The 17,340-nt window shown below is 44.4% G+C and overlaps 1 protein-coding gene across 1 annotated transcript; it reads left to right on the forward strand.

The window, feature by feature from the left end:
• Nucleotides 1-850: 850 nt before the first annotated feature.
• On the forward strand, nucleotides 851-9,636 carry LOC106571943 (rho-related GTP-binding protein Rho6). Its single transcript, XM_014145535.2, has 5 exons — nucleotides 851-1,292; nucleotides 2,204-2,291; nucleotides 6,381-6,490; nucleotides 6,673-6,807; nucleotides 6,914-9,636. Exons 1-5 carry the CDS (start codon nucleotides 1,173-1,175, stop codon nucleotides 7,157-7,159), a joined length of 699 nt encoding a protein of 232 aa, XP_014001010.1. The 5' UTR covers nucleotides 851-1,172; the 3' UTR covers nucleotides 7,160-9,636.
• Nucleotides 9,637-17,340: the final 7,704 nt, after the last annotated feature.

Genomic DNA, 17,340 nt, shown 5'->3' on the forward strand with positions numbered 1-17,340 from the left:
TCGGGCTTGGCAGTCAGTGTGCTCTGATTGTCTGTGTTACGGTCACCACACGCTAACTCTTACATGACCATATGCTCACTCACAGGCACACTAGCATGCCACACACACACACACTGATGACACACTCCCACACAAACATGTTTTTCAACACACTGGCTGCACCTGCACATTGCACCCAGTCAGTCATTGCATACTCCATCTCTGTTACATAGGGCATTTTCTCTGTTCTGATGATTGGTTTCCTGCCAAATGCATAGAAGTTGATGAGAAGACAAATAAGTGTAATTCTTCTTCATTTTTTAAATCCTGTTCAAGATCGGGGTGAAATATAAATAGTGGAGTTGGGTCCACACATTGGGGCCACATGTCTGTGGGTAGGCAACACTTTCCAAAGTTGCTTGCCAAGGCTGTGATCCCTTGAACTTTGAGTTCAGATAAGCGTTTTACTGTCAGGAAACATTGTTTCCGAAATCCACACAACAGCATTTTTCGTATAAATCTATGCAGAAAAAGCTACCACTTGACATGAAGAAGTGAGCAAGTACTTTCCATTGATTTATTCATGGAAGGGTTCCTTCAGATGATTTGGTCTGTGTGTGTGTGTGTGTGTGTGTGTGTGTGTGTGTGTGTGTGTGTGTGTGTGTGTGTGTGTGTGTGTGTGTGTGTGTGTGTGTGTGTGTGTGTGTGTGTGTGTGTGTGTGTGTGTGTGTGTGTGTGTGCGTGCGTGTGTGTGTGTGTGTGTGTGTGTGTGTGTGAGAGAGACATAGAGAGCTAGGGTGAAATAAAGGTGTCAATGAAATCTATAAAATGGAACTGAAGCTGGTAAAGCGGTGAAGTAACATTGTTACACATCATGCACTGGACAGGGATAGACTATACGCAATTGTATACTTTAGAACAAAGTTGACTGACTACCAACCCTGATCTTGCGTAGCCTATGCGGTCGAAACGCATTCTGCGCAACAATGAGCAGAACGCTCATTTTCATTGGTTGGCGCGACAATGTAAAGTTCAGCAGTGTCATAACTCAGCGCATACCGCTGGCAGCAAGCTTCAACGAAGGTGTACTGTACAGCATCCCGGCGGAATGCACTGATAACTGACAGAGGATTTACACGTGTTTTTCTTTCGCATATCAATTTATTGTGTTCGTCAACCAAATCGTATTTACAATGAAGGAAAGGAGACTTACCCAGCCTCTGGTGGCGAGATGTAAACTAGTGTTGGTTGGGGATGTTCAATGCGGAAAAACGGCGATGTTGCAAGTCCTGGCCAAGGATTCCTATCCTGAGGTATGCAATGTCTACACCTTGCACATTTGACTGGATTATAACACCCACACAGACTATAAAGAGATGACAATAGCCATAGAAATGTCATTCAAATTCTATGATAATAACGAATAGAAGTTTAATATTGCATTGTTTTCTGGGCTTGTGGAAAGATTGAGTAAACTGGAAAGGAAATGCAAGTCAATACAATTCCTCTGAGAACTTCAATGTTGAGAGAAATTTCAAATTGAGTGCTTCATTTCCAATGGAGTGCTTAGCGCGTAGAGCTCACTCCACAAAGTTGTTGGAAGCATTTGCAGTTTGCTTTGGCTGTGTTTCAGATTATGTTGTTCCCAATAGAAATGAATGGTGATTAAATAATGTATTGTGTCATGTTGGAGTCATGAAAGCATTATTCGCGATTCATTCATTATTATTCGTAATAATGGTACCATCCACATGAATGTAGAAGTGTTCAGAAACATATTCTATTCTTATTTACAGTAAAAGTCACTCCAAAATGACACAATGCATCATTTGATCACCATTCATTTCTATTGGGAACAACACAATCTTAAACACAACCAAAACCAACTGAAAATGCATCCAACAAGTTTGTAGAGTCACCTGCTTAATGTAGTGCTAGGAATATGGGGACCAAATACTACGCTTTAGACTACTTCAATACACATATAAATGAATAGGTCCAAAATACCAAGGGGCAGGACCAGATGTATAAAATGCTTTCCTTTCTAAACAGTAAAACTGTTCAGATGCCTTATTCGGTCAGACAGATGGCGCAGTAGCCACAGACTGGGATGCTCATTATGTGTCAATCTAATACGGCTGATGATTACAGGGGTGACTGTTTCACAATGACTGACCGTATTATAATGCATCGCTAATGAACTCGCGCCTTTCTGTGTCCACAGACATACGTTCCAACGGTATTTGAGAACTACACAGCGTGTCTGGAGCTGGAGGAGCAGCGCGTAGAGCTCAGTCTCTGGGACACGTCAGGTGAGTGTTACACTCTGCGCTCTCCGTGCATACATCCAATATACCCTTACAGCAATTGAAGCATGGATTTGAGCATATCCAGGTATAATATGCCTTAATAATGTCTTATAACAAAGGTTATAGTTTGTCTTGTCTCTCTATACAAGATGCTCTACCTGTAGATATAGTGTAGGAGGTTCATGCTGCGTGAAATTAAGTCCAAAACCACGCCATTTGAAATTTGTCTCAACATTCAAGTTCTCAGACTAATTGTACTGTAAAACCTGACTTGTATTTTCTTTCCAGTGTAACAGTTCCTTTCCCACCCGCCCTGAAAACAATGCAATCAGAGAGTTTGCGTAAACAACAGTAGGCTAACTAAAGGCCCATTGTCTCGTGGTCTTATTTAGCATCGTAGTGTATACTGGATGGTTGTTAGTTGTTTATTGTTTTCCTTTAAGATAGCGATCTGTTGAACCTTTTATACAGTACTGTTGTCCTGCTGCCTATCACAGGTAGTGATGTGGTAGGCTGCTGAGGTCTGAGAAGTTTGTGGAGGAAGGCCTTTTTCTCAGACAGAGGTGACACAACATTTTAATGCAAATGACCATTTGCGTGCCTGCCTGTTCTCTGTTTCGGTCTCCTCTCCCTTCGATTTATGTTTAGAAGGCATAGAATGATGTAGGCCTAATTCATTTTGACACTACAGTGATCTCATTCCCGGGAGACAAATATATCCCCCTCTCGCCACCTACCCCCTTACTAGAGGAATGTCTAATAACTTGTCGGCTCTACATAAAATATGACACCTATAGCGGTCGCGCCCACACACACACACACAGTGTTGTGGTGACCTACTGACATCTTGAAACCGGTGAACGTGATCAACAGAACACGACCAGTTCCATGTTGTTGGGCTGCTATGATTAACCTCTATCACGGGGATTTCTGATTGGGCTCCGTGGAGTTCAGTCGTGGCAATTGACCTGCCGGGGGGGGGGGGGTTCATTGGCCAGGGGATTGCCTCTGCATGAGTGGTGGGAATAGTGTGTGTGTGTGTGTGTGTGTGTGTGTGTGTGTGCGTGCGTGCGTGCGTGCAACAATGATGATGATGATGCAATCACAATGACAAGGTCCTTACCTTTTTCAGTGCACCGTCTAATGAGTCTGGGCGGCTGATGTCGAACCAATGTGGAATAGACGTTGAATTGACGTCTGTGCCCAGTGGGAAGCGTGTACAAAATGCCGTATATAATAGAAAACATCACAGGATTTCATTCTTTCATTTTGTCTGTTTCACTTCAAAAGAGATGGACCAAATTGGATGCTCGTCCACTCCATAGCGAAAGTCCCATTACATAAGTACCATTTACATTTTTCACACCTTGTTTTAAAGCTCTGCCCAGCTCTTCCCACCTTTATTTTTTTCCACAAAACAGTCTAGTCGCTTCTATCTTTCTGAGCTCTGAATCTATCTCTCTAACGTCCTATCCTGGCAGTGCTCTTGTCGTTCATGGCCATATCATGGTTTTCTCTGATTGTACTATCACTAAAGTTAGAGAGAGAGAGAGAGAGAGAGAGAGAGACTTGCTGTTGATGATAAAACCATGATCAGCCATGTAATTATTTTCTCTGAGATTTTTTTAATTTTCTCTGAGATCTTATTCTCATGTTATTTCTTTATCTTCCTTGGCTGAGGGTGTGTGAAGAGAGGCAGAGGGTCCCTTAGGGTCAGGCTGCTGTCTGTGCTTTGCTGTGGAGTGGGCTGTGCTGTGTTGTGTTGTGTAACAGAGTTGCTGTGCCTAACGATTCCCCCTGCCGCTCCTCTCTGAGTTCATGATCAAGCTCTCACCATCTCTCTCACAGTGAGCGGACTCAAAGTGAGATGCTCCGTTAGTTCTCTTTTCCGTTGCCTCTCCAGCCTCCATCAACAAGCAAATAGTTTATCATTAGGTTCTTATACTCCTCCTTCTCCCAGTGTTGTGTGTGTGTGTGTGTGTGTGTGTGTGTGTGTGTGTGTGTGTGTGTGTGTGTGTGTGTGTGTGTGTGTGTGTGTGTGTGTGTGTGTGTGTGTGTGTGTGTGTGTGTGTGTGTGAGTCCACATCCAGGGAGGTGAGGTGTGTGTGTTGGAGGTGTATCATGGCTTGTATCCTCTCTCAGCTCCAGGGCTCAGAGCCATCATCATGTCTGTTTCCCCAGTGTTACATCACCCTGGGCTCCTCTCTGCCAAATGCTGGCATTGTCACCTACTGGAAAAACAAGTCAAATCGCTACTATTCAGTTGCCTCGTTTCTTGCCTTTACACACTTGACTGTTTATACAGCCATTCCCTGTGAACGTCTGACAGTTGTCTCCCTCACAGGAGACCATTTGTTAGGCTTTTAATAACGGATTGGATCTGAAGACGGTGTCACGCTTGCAGTAGCAGGAGGGAATCCTAGTGTCATCCAAATGCATTTGGCACTACCCATAGAGGCGTACCTAGGTCATACGTCCACAGATGAAGCTTTTCTTAATTCATTATTACCTGGTTGAGTTCGCGTTTAATACGTTTCCGGAGTAGGTTGAGAAGCAGGGAGAGGAAACGGAATCTGTTGCTGGTGTGGTAAGCCAAGAGGGAACACGACAGAGGACGGACATTCAGTCAGAGTCTGTTTTTAGCACAGGGGCCTCCCTTTGCAACACTAACATACTAACATACTTTTACACTTCGGCGTATAGGCCCGCAAGCATATACGCACACACACATGCACACACGCGCGCGCACGCACACACACCCAACGCTCACACACAGATTTTCTTCGCAATTGTCTTCAATTTATAACACTTTTACCTTTTTTGTTGTTGTTGCTTTTAATTAATTAATAAAAATAATAATAATTCTAACGACGCTGCACATACATACGGTATGTGTTAGGAATCATGTCAGTGTGTTGCTTCATACATGATACACTCTTAGAACAACAATCTATGAAAGTGTCTCCCTTGATAGAGAGATCTTTGTTTCTTCTATCTGATTTCAAGTGGGATTTCTGCACAGACAAAGAGTTCAATATAAACCCCTTTGGGTAACGCAGGGGTGGGATTGGGATCCAGTTATAGTGTACTGTGGCTCTCTCTTACTCTTTCTCTGTGTGTGTGTGTGTGTGTGTGTGTTTGTCTACTTGTGTGTTCATTTGATTTATTGGCGAGTTCTTCTACTGAGTGGGAAGGCGTGGGGCTTTAGTGAAATGACTTACTGTAGATCCGAGGGTGAGGGAGGAAGAAAATTGGAGTGTGTGTGTGCGGAGAATGGTTCGGGTGCAGGGGGGGTATAATAGAGGGTTGGATTCAAACATTATCTACCAAGGCTGTTGCCGTAGTTACCGGGGGGGAGTGGGTGGTGTCCTGTGCTGTGTGGGGGGACAGACTCCTTGTGTTAATAGTCTGAGAGCAGTGCTCAAGCATCTTTGTCTGACAGCACCCAGCAGCCATCGTTAGCCTATAGCATCCATGCACCCAGCCCTGGCCTTTACTATAGCATCCCAGCACCCAACCCTACAATACACCAAGCACCTAACACTCCTCATTCTTGGTCTTTAGTAGGGATGAAAATTGCCCCAGGGACCTCACGATACGATATTATCATGGTACTTAAGTGCCGGACACGATGCTTACTGCGATTCTCACAATTCTTTGTGTATTGCAATTCGATACACTGATTTTATTGCGATTCGATGTTCCAAATATATTGCACACCATATGTCTGCTGCAGAGGGACAAGAGATCCATGAGAAAACGATCAGTCACGGAAAGTGCTGAAAACAAATTGGCTCCCTATTTACAAAGAAGATGAAGAACAAGCTATGAAGGAAAAATACTTGAGTTTTGGTGCAGGTACAGCAAACTAGCACAAAAATAATATTGCAATATTGTCAAAATGGTACGATATTTAGTCAAAAATAATATCCCAATATGTAACTGTATCAATTTTTTTTCTTTTCCCATCACTAGTCTTTATACTGTTCTGGTACAAATCATTCTTATTGCAACTAATGGAATCTCATTCGTTTGGTACCGTCCTTTTGAAAGCCCTGTGACTGACCCCAGCCGATCTGTTTGACCCTACAGGCTCTCCATACTACGATAACGTCAGACCCCTGTGCTACAGCGACTCAGACGCTGTGCTCCTCTGTTTCGACATCAGCCGTCCAGACTCATTTGACGGTGCACTGAAAAAGGTAAGGATCTTGTCATTGTGATCGTCATCATCATCGTTGCTGTTGTCAATTTATTCTTCCTCCTCCTCCTTGTCATCATCACAATCATCGTGATCATTCTCTCTGTGTACCATGTACATTACAGCTGTGGTTATGATACATTATAACAACCTTTTAACAGTCATATGTCCTTTTCATTGCAGTGGAAGACAGAGATCCTGGATTTCTGCCCCAGCACACGCATCCTCCTGATAGGCTGTAAAACAGACCTGCGCACAGACGTATGCACGCTTATGGAGCTGTCCAATCAGAAGCAGACACCCATCTCACATGAGCAAGTGAGTCTTTCTCCCTTTCTCTCTCTCTCTCTCTCTCTCTCTCTCTCTCTCTCTCTCTCTCTCTCCCCCCTCCATCTCACTCCTGTTCTTTCCCATCGTGTTGCAGGGGTCCTCCATGGCCAAGCAACTAGGTGCGGAGGCCTACCTGGAGTGTTCAGCCTTCACCTCAGAGAAGAGCATCCACAGTGTGTTCCGTACTGCAGCCCTGGCCTGCATCAACAAGCTGCAGCCCTCCACCAAGCCCAGCCCCGCCCGACGCCTCTCCAAGAGACTCCTCTTTCTGCCCGGCAAGTCTGACCTCCTCTCCTCCACCTTCGGCAAGGACAAGGCCAAGGGCTGCTCCATCATGTGAGGAAGGGAGTAGAACCCAGACAGTGGTGGCCAGAGAGGCACTCCATTGACCGGTCCAGCGGATAAAGGGGGGTGCGGGGTGGGGAAGGGAAGGGAAAGTAAGGGGGAAGGAAGGGGTTTCTCTTTAATCCCTCTGGCCTCCCCAAACATCCTCCCCACCCCCACTGACAGCCCTCTTTAAAGAAGACTGCTACCCCTCCATGGTTTACTCTGTGTAGTATATACTGGTCTTCTTCATGACCCCCCCCCATCCCCCACAAACACATACACAACAGACCCACACACGCACACAGACACACACACACCTCACCAGCATAGGTTAGTGCAGACTTCCTTTTATAATGACAGTGAGAGCGAAATGATATAAGAAAATATCAATTGTAAACACAGCATCTCACCTCTTTGTAATGTTGACGTGTGTACCATCCATCCATCATCCTCGCCCTTAATTAAACTTGAAGATGTTAACGGTAAAATGGGATCTTTGCTATAAAAAAAAAGGATTAGGTGACCACCTCTACATTCCTGGCAATGAGAGGGAACGGTACCCAGAGTACCCAGAGTACCCAGTGTAACGCAACTGGGGGGGGGGGGTTGAGAGAGTGGGCCTTAAATGAATTATTTCCATGGCGACCTCCACAGTATTTCTTTTAGGACATTGAATCTGTCAGCAATGAAACAGGGTCCTGGGGGAGGGATATGGCAAGCACACCGCTCTTAAAAGAGGTAGTGGGGAGGATAGACTGAGCGAAGGAGTGCTATGTGACTCAACATTCACACGGGCCATTAACAGTAAGACGGAGGACATGCTGTGCTGAGAGGATGATGGAGAGGATGTTAGAGGATGATAGAGAGGATGATAGAGGATGATAGAGAGGATGATAGAGGATGAGAGACTTTTTCTTCCTTCTTTAGTCAACCACTCTCTTCTTCATCTCAAGGTGTTTAACTTCAGACGTTGATTGAGTGGGGTGATATTTATAAGGCCGCTTATACTGTCCAATAGTCTTTGATATTTCATTTACCCGAAGGAGAAGAGTCCCCCTGGTTCCTCTAAGCCTCATTTTGATCATTCTTAAATCCTCTGACCTTGCGTTTACGTAACACATAAAAGGTAAATCATCCTTCACTATGAGCTTTTAACCGTAGCATTGAAAGAGTCAAGAGCTTACTCACTACGCCTCAAGAAGCTTACCGGTGGCAGGGATAAGCTGATCATGTCATTGTCAACACTGGGCTTAAAGAGAAGTCTCCTTGCTCCGCGATTGGTCACCTGAGATGAGACTCTCTGGAGTCGTCATTCTTGTAGTGTGGCTAGTCATGATAGTACAGGATCAAGGCCTTTACAAAGCTGGCTATCTCATTCATACTGTGTGAGGAAGAGCTTAAGAAATGTAGATTGGGTAAAGGGTCCTGGGTGTGGTAAGGGGTGGGGGTGGGATGGGTTGGGATGAGCCGAAACAGAACTAACAGGCTGGTCCTGTCTGAAGAAAGTTATTTTCCCATTTTTTTCTGCTTTGTATTCAAATCTTTTAAGTATAAGTTGATTTAAATTGTTTTGTTTTCTTCTCATTTGAAATCTGCTTTCTGCCCAGTCCTTTTATAACTGTTTATTGTTGTCTCTGCTGTTTTTGTTGTTTTTGTTGTTGTACTTACTGACGTCGTCTTGTATTAGGAGCTGTCTACGGCTCAGCTAACGGAGGACTTCATGATTTGTTTGCGCTGACAGGAGCTCTGACTTGTTTGGACATACGGAACACTGGAATTGAATGTGTTGCTTAGCAACAGTGCGAGCAGGGGGCAGGCGTGAGCAGGGCTGCGGTGACTGGGATGCAGTTCCGGTCTCTGGGAGAAAAGAAAGATGGCTTTTCAACTGGGCTCTTCACCATTAATTAGTAGCACCAGACAGAGGCCACTGCTAAGGTGACGGCTGGACACTTCAGTCAGTAGTACACTTCTGAAAAACCTCATTTGAAGCCTCCAAACTCAGTGACAGCTCAGTGGCAGCTCAGTGGCAGGTGTAAGAACAACACAGGGATTTTCAAAAAGCAATGTGAGTACCTTTCCAAACTGAGTTCCAACCAAAACACAATTTTTTTAGCAGGGAGTGACGAAGCTCCAAATTTGCCTGGGGTTACTGATACACTGTTCAAACAAAAGTCAATTTGACTGAACACCCAGCCTTCATGTTACAGTGGGGTCTGCTCCCACTCCTTTACTAAGAACACACCATGTCTGGTTGTCCGTATCCTGCTTTATATGCCATTTGAAAGCTCCAAAAAGAATGTTGTTGAAACGAAACAAACCGTTTGGGATATGTAAAATGGCTTGACCTTCACTTATTAATGAAATACTGTATTGCTCAATGTTGTCATTTTTATTTTGGAATTTTTTTTATTTGAACGGACACTGAGATTTCGGTCCATCCTTTTTCTGTCGGGTTCTGAATAAAGTTTGCTTTCGTTCGTCATACTCTCAGACATTTCAGAGTTTTTGTGGGGTTATAAGGTTTGGTGGGCCGTATGGGGGAAAGCAACATCTATAAAGTTGGTCTGAATGTTTATGAGGCATTATAACATGTGATGGTGGTGCCATAAGTAAAGTGTTATCAACATAACATACAGTATGACACTTGAACAGGTAGCTACACCCTCAAAGGCACCATCACACTCCCTGTGATGAGGAAGACTCTCGGGCACTAGCAGCCCTTTCGGGCTCGTCAACATCTCGTCTTACTTCTGTTGAGGAGTCTTTGGCTAAAATCACGTCCTTGAAGTTAATGAAGACGTTGCAGTAAAACGTGAGCCCTATTAGAATAACATGAGAGTTAAGAGCCATTCACAAATATAACTAATTGCCTCTTACCTTTGGGCATACTTTGAGTTGTTAATGGATATGATACCCACGTGCTAGGACTAGAAGGATCAGCCTAATAGCACCAGGGCATAAGTGATCAAATTGCTGAGGGGTGTTGTAATTTAGTCCACATGAAATGCCCAATTTGATCATCTTTAACCGAAAAACAACATGAGCACCGGTGACACTGAGAGCTGTAATTATATGAATGATCCTCACACTGCAGCTCAGAAGGACATCATTTTGGCTCTTAGAGTGCTAACAGGGCTATTGCGTTAATGCATCACATCCACCAGTAGAGAAACCACTTCAGACACTTCATGCTCTACTATACTGTGACGGCAGACACAAGTTGCCCGAAGTAAGATCGCAGCTTCATAACATTATGCGGTTTGGTAAATAGGAAAGTATATCGATGCATTGTATTTCAGCTTTACTTTGAGCTATGATGTAGGGTAAATCAATTGCAATTAATCCTTGTGTGTCTTAACCATATTCATTAAAGTGGTGTTGGGTCAACTAAGCTTACTTCAAGGTTCTTACAGTGAAGGAATGTAGGATAGATAGTGATACAGCTATTTGTGTGTTTTGTCTTCAAAGAAGAGTGACATGGTTGTTTTATCCCTGGTTCCAGGGTTCAATAGTCTGCTGCTGTATGTTTGGCCTCTGCGTCTACTGATATGAAATAATATTGAGATTATTTGAACATTGAAATGGTGGAAACTAAATGTAACCAAAATGTGTATAGCTCATATGGCCTTGGTGCCACCCCTCCCCCAAAACACACACACGCGCACACACACGGTGAGTATTTTAGTCATGTACCATTACCCTGTGGTAATGCTCACTGCAGAAGTGACCTATTGGGCAAACCCGGCACTAAAAAACATCCAAGCATCTCTGAACTGCCCTGGTCAGTGTCCGACCTCAGTAACACACACTCTCTCTCTCTCTCTCTCTCTCTCTCTCTCTCTCTCTCTCTCTCTCTCTCTCTCTCTCTCTCTCTCTCTCTCTCTCTCTCTCTCTCTCTCTCTCTCTCTCTTATTCTCACACACACATTCTCACTCTCTCGCTCACTCTCGCCTCTCTCTTTCTCTCTCTGTCGCTCCCTCCTCTCACCCTTTTTCCCTTAAAGCTGTCCTTCTCCCCCTCTGTATTTATATATTTCCTTCTAATGATCTTTGTACTTCGCTGTGTCTCGGTCTGTGACCTGTTGTCACTCTCTGTGCCATGATGGACACATAGGAGCAGAGGAAAGTTTGGGATTCCTTATCTTGTGACACACACACACACACACACACACACACACACACACACACACACACACACACACACACACACACACACACACACACACACACACACACACTCTCGCATACACGTAGACGTACAAACAAACACACATTTTTCCATCTCCTTGACAGTGACAGAGTGGCAGGGGCACATCTGTCCAGGCTCAGAGAGCATCTGGGCTGGGGTGGTGTCTGTGCTTGTGGGGGTGTCTGAGACACAGGGAAAGCCAGCAGAAAGTGGCCGAGGTGGGAACACACTCTGCTGATACCAATCTACAACAGATCTCCTCTTCTGCCAGATCCTGCCAATGATCCTTGGATCAGTGGATCAGGGGACAGCTGTTGCATCTCCAACTGTATGTTGCCCACTAGATATACAGTGCCTTCGGAAATCATTCAGACCCCTTGACTTTTTCCACATTTTGTTACATTACAAACTTATTCTAAAATTGATTAAATCGGTTTTTCCCCTCATCAATCTACACACAATACTCCATAATGACAAAGCAAAAACAGGTTTTTAGAGATTTTTGCAAATCTATTAAATATAAAAAACTTAAATATCACATTTACATAAGTATTCAGACCCTTTACTCAGTACTTTGTTGAAGCACCTTTAGCACCGATTACAGCATCGAGTCTTCTTGGGTATGACGCTACAAGCTTGGCACACCTGTATTTGGGGAGTTTCTCTCATTCCTCTCTGCAGATCCTCTCAAGCTCTGTCAGGTTGGATGGGGAGCATCGCTGCACAGCTATTTTCAGGTCTCTCCAGAGATGTTTGATTGGGTTCAAGTCCAGGCTTTGGCTGGGCCACTCAAAGACATTCAGAGACTTGTCCCGAAGCCTCTTCTGGTTTTGTCTTGGCTGTGTGCTTTGTGTCGTTGTCCTGTTCGAAGGTGAACCTTCGCCCCCAGTCTGAGGTCCTGAGCACTCTGGAGCAGGTTTTCATCAAGGATCTCTCTGTACTTTGCTCCGTTCATCTTTGCCTCAATCCTGACTAAACATTCCCACAGCATGATGCTGCCACTACCATGCTTCACCGTAGGGATGGTGCCAGGTTTCCTCCAGACGTGACTCTTGGCATTCAGGCCAAAGGCCAATCTTGGTTTCATCAGACCAGATAATCTTGTTTCTGATGGTTTGAGAATCATTAGATGCCTTTTGGAAAACTCCAAGTGGGGTGTCATGTGACTTTTACTGAGGAGTGGCTTCCATCTGGCCATTTTACCATAAAGGCCTGATTGGTGGAGCGTTGCAGAGACGGTTGTCTTTCTGGATGGTTCTCCCATCACCACAGAAGAACTCTAGAGCTCTGTCAGAGTAGCCATCAGGTTCTTGGTCACCTCCCTGACCAAGGCCCTTTTCCCCCGATTGCTCAGTTTGGCTGGGAGGCTAGCTCTAGGAAGAGTCTTGGTTGTTCCAAACTTCTTCCATTTAAGAATGATGGAGGCCACTGTGTTTTTGGGGACCATCAATGCTGCAGACATCTTTTTGACCCTTCCCCAGATCTGTCTCGGAGCTCTGTGTACAATTCCCTGGACCTCATGGCTGTGTTTTTGCTCTGACATGAGCTGTCAACTTGTGGCACCTTAGATAGACAGGTGTGTGCCTTTCCAAATCTTGTCCAATCAATTGAATTTACCACAGGTGGACTCCAATCAAGTTGTAGAAACGTCTCAAGGATGATCAATGGAAACAGGATGCACCTGAGGCCAATTTTGAGTCTCATAGTAGAGGGTCTGAATACTTATGTAAATAAGGTATTTCTGTTTATTTGCGAACATTTCTAAAAACCTGTGCACACTTTGTCATTATAGGTTATTGTCTGTAGATTGCTGAGGAAGAAAAAATATTTAATTCATTCTAGAATAAGGCTGTAACGTAACAAAATGTGGAAAAAGTCAAGGGTTCTGAATACTTTCTGAAGAGCCTGTACAGCATGATAGTCACCTGCAAGTTTTTTTTTTTACTCTTTACGTTACAATTTACCTCAGTGCTAATGGGCAGAGTGGTGAAAATAGAACGTTTGTGGTGATTCACCAAAGATTTAAACAGGTCAACATACACAAGGCTGAGGGGCCAGACGGATTACCAGGACGTGTCCTCCGGGCATGTGCTGACCAGGTGCCTTCACTGACATTTTCAACATATCCCTGATTGAGTCTGTAATACCAACATGTTTCAAGCAGACCACCATAGTCCCTGTGCCCAAGAACACAAAGGCAACCTGCCTAAATGACTACAGACCCATAGCACTCACGTCCGTAGCCATGAAGTGCTTTGAAAGGTTGGTAATGGCTCACATCAACTCCATTATTCCAGAAACCCTAGACCCACTCCAATTTGCATACCGCCCAAACAGATACACAGATGATGCAATCTCTATTGCACTCCACACTGCCCTTTCCCCCCTGGACAAAAGGAACACTTATGTGAGAATACTATTCATTGACTACAGCTCGGCGTTCAACACCATAGTACCCTCAAAGCTCATCACTAGCTAAGGATCCTGGGACTAAACACCTCCCTCTGCAACTGGATCCTGGACTTCCTGATGGGCTGCCCCCAGGTGGTGAGGGTAGGTAGCAACACATCTGCCACGCTGATCCTCAACACTGGAGCTCCACAGGGGTGCGTGCTCAGTCCCCTCCTGTACTCCCTGTTCACCCACGACTGCATGGCCAGGTACGACTCCAAAACCATCATTAAGTTTGCAGACGACACAACAGTGGTAGGCCTGATCACTGACAACGACGAGACAGCCTATAGGGAGGAGGTCAGAGACCTGGCCGGGTGGTGCCAGAATAACAACCTATCCCTCAACGTAACCAAGACTAAGGAGATGATTGTGGACTACAGGAATAGGAGGACCGAGCACGCCCCCATTCTCATCGACGGGGCTGTAGTGGAGCAGGTTGAGAGCTTCAAGTTCCTTGGTGTCCACATCACCAACAAACTAGAACGGTCCAAACACACCAAGACAGTCGTGAAGAGGGCACGACAAAGCCTATTCCCCCTCAGGAAACTAAAAAGATTTGGCATGGGTCCTGAGATCCTCAAAAGGTTCTACAGCTGCAACATCGAGAGCATTCTGACTGGTTGCATCACTGCGTGGTATGGCAATTGCTCGGCCTCTGACCGCAAGGCACTACAGAGGGTAGTGCGTACGGCCCAGTACATCACTGGGGCTAAGCTGCCTGCCAACCAGGACCTCTACACCACGCGGTGTCAGAGGAAGACCCTAAAAATTGTCAAAGACCCCAGCCACCCCAGTCATAGACTGTTCTCTCTACTACCGCATGGCAAGCAGTACCGGAGTGCCCAGTCTAGGACAAAAAGGCTTCTCAACAGTTTTTATCCCCAAGCCATAAGACTCCTGAACAGGTAATCAAATGGCTACCCAGACTATTTGCATTGTGTGCCCCCCCAAGCCCTTCTTTTTACACTGCTGCTACATTCTCTGTTTATCATATATGCATAGTCACTTTAACTATACATTCATGTACATACTACCTCAATTGGGCAGACCAACCGGGCTATCTGTATTGTGTCCCGCCACCCACCACCCGCCAACCCCTCTTTTACGCTACTGCTACTCTCTGTTCATCATATATGCATAGTCACTTTAACCATATCTACATGTACATACTACCTCAATCAGCCTGACTAACTGGTGTCTGTATGTAGCCTCGCTACTTTTATAGCCTCGCTACTGTATATAGCCTGTCTTTTTACTGTTGTTTTATTTCTTTACTTACCTATTGTTCACCTAACACCTTTTTTGCACTATTGGTTAGAGCCTGTAAGTAAGCATTTCACTGTAAGTATTCGGCGCACATGACAAATAAACTTTGATTTGATTTGATTTGATGTCTATCTGTCTCTTTCTAGAGTATATGCAGTACATAGGCCTAGCACTCATTATAATGCATGCACGCATGCACACACAAAAGCACACATGCATGCACACACACACGCACGCACGCACGCACGCACGCACGCACGCACGCACGCACGCACGCACACACACACACACACACACACACACACACACACACACACACACACACACACACACACACAGGGTTGGAAAAAATGCCTAGCATATAGAAGTCCTGGCAAATTAGGCAAACATCTGGCCAGACACAGCATGTTCATTTAGCCAGTGAGCTGTGGCAGGTTGCTCCAGGCCATGCATATGGTGAATTGATGGAAGCTCTTCTGCCATAGACTGCAGCCGTTTAATAAGGAGGACATTTTGTTTTCACAGTTGTTAATTGTTGTATAAAATGTTTGGATCCAAATACAGTACCTCTAATTGGGTGTTGAAGAAGTTCCCAGAAGGGATCTGCCTCGTGATTTATTCAAATCAAATGAAATTGTATTTGTCACATCCGCCAAATACAACAGGTGTAGACCTTACCGTGAAATACTTACTTACAAGCCATTAACCAACAATGCAGTTCAAGAAATAGAGTTAAGAAAATATTTGATAAATAAACTAAAGTACATTTTTTATAAAAAGTAATAGAATAAAATTACACAACAATAACAAGTCAGTGCACAGTCTTCTGGTTGGGATATGTACGTACGGTCAACATGGGGATGACGTCGTCCATGCACTTATTGATGAAGCTGAGGTGAGGTGATATACTCCTCAATGCCATTGGATGAATCACGGAACATATTCCAGTCTGTGCTAGCAAAAGAGTCCTGTAGCGTAGCATCCGCGTCATCTGGCCACTTCCGTATTGAGCGAGTCACTGGTACTTCCTGCTTTAGTTTTTCCTTGTAAGCAGGAATCAGGAGGATAGAATTATGGTCAGATTTGCCAAATTGAGGGCAAATTTTTCCCTCTGGTTGTACATATGACATGCTGGTAGAAATGAGGTAAAACAGATTTAAGTTTGCCTGCATTAAAATCCCCAGACACTAGGAACACCACTTCTGGATTAGCATTTTTCCCGCAGTACGGGAAAAAAAAATGTATTAAAAATAAGAAATGTATGAAATGTATGAAAAATGTATGAAATGTATGCATTCACTACTGTAAGTCGCTCTGGATAAGAGCATCTGCTAAAAATGACTAAAATGTCAACAAAAAAAAAAATGTCAAAAAGCATTTTCTTTTTTGCTTACGGCCTTATACAGCTCGTTGAGTGGGGTCTTAGTGCCAGCATCGGTTTGTGGTGGTAAATAGATGGCTACGAATAATACAGATGAGAACTCGCTTGGTTGATAGTGTGGTCTACAGCTTATCATGAGGTACTCTACCTCAGGCGAGCAATACCTCTAGACTTTTTTAATATTAGACATTGCGTACCAGCAGTTATTGACAAATAGACATACACCCCCGCTCCTCGTCTTTACAGACGTAGCTGCTCTGTCCTGCCAATGCACGGAAAACCCATCCAGCTCTATATTACCTGTGTCGTCGTTCAGCCACGACTCGGTGAAACATAAGATATTACAGTTTTTAATGTCCCGTTGGTAGGATAGTCTCGACCGTAGATCATCGAGTTTGTTTTCCAGTGATTGCACGTTGGCCAATAGAACTGATGGTAGTGGCGATTTACTCACTCGCTTCCGAATCCTCACAAGGCACCCCGACCTTCTCCCTCTGTATCTCCGCCTTTTCTTCACGCAAATGACTGTGATTTGGGCCTGGTCTCCGGAAAGCAGCATATCCTTTGCTCCGGACTCATTAAAGAAAAAAATTATTTGTCCAGTTTGAGGTGAGTAATCGCTGTTCTGGTGTCCAGAAGCTATTTTCGGTCATAAGAGACGCTAGCAGAAACTTTATGTACAAAATAAGTTCCAAACAATGCGAAAACATTTTTTTAAATAGCACAGTTGGTTAGGAGCCGTAAATAAGGAATTTGCATTGTATTTCTGGATAAGACTCATGAGTACAAAGCCAAACATGATGACAAAATATCGTAACATAAATAAACCTGTTTGATTAAAAAAAAGAATCTAGCACATTTCTGAAACCTGTCATTAGCATTGGCGAAAGGCCCAGACATCATGA

This window comes from Salmo salar, chromosome ssa15 (genome assembly GCF_905237065.1).
Source record: "Salmo salar chromosome ssa15, Ssal_v3.1, whole genome shotgun sequence".
NCBI lineage: Eukaryota > Metazoa > Chordata > Actinopteri > Salmoniformes > Salmonidae > Salmo > Salmo salar.

Excerpts from the sequence above, each read along its gene's own strand:
- LOC106571943 (XM_014145535.2), top strand. The coding sequence starts at position 1,173 with ATGAAGGAAAGGAGACTTACCCAGCCTCTGGTGGCGAGATGTAAACTA. Across the intron at positions 2,292-6,380 it reads CAGTCTCTGGGACACGTCAG|GCTCTCCATACTACGATAAC; the intron begins GTGAGTGTTACA and ends TTGACCCTACAG. Across the intron at positions 6,808-6,913 it reads CACCCATCTCACATGAGCAA|GGGTCCTCCATGGCCAAGCA; the intron begins GTGAGTCTTTCT and ends ATCGTGTTGCAG.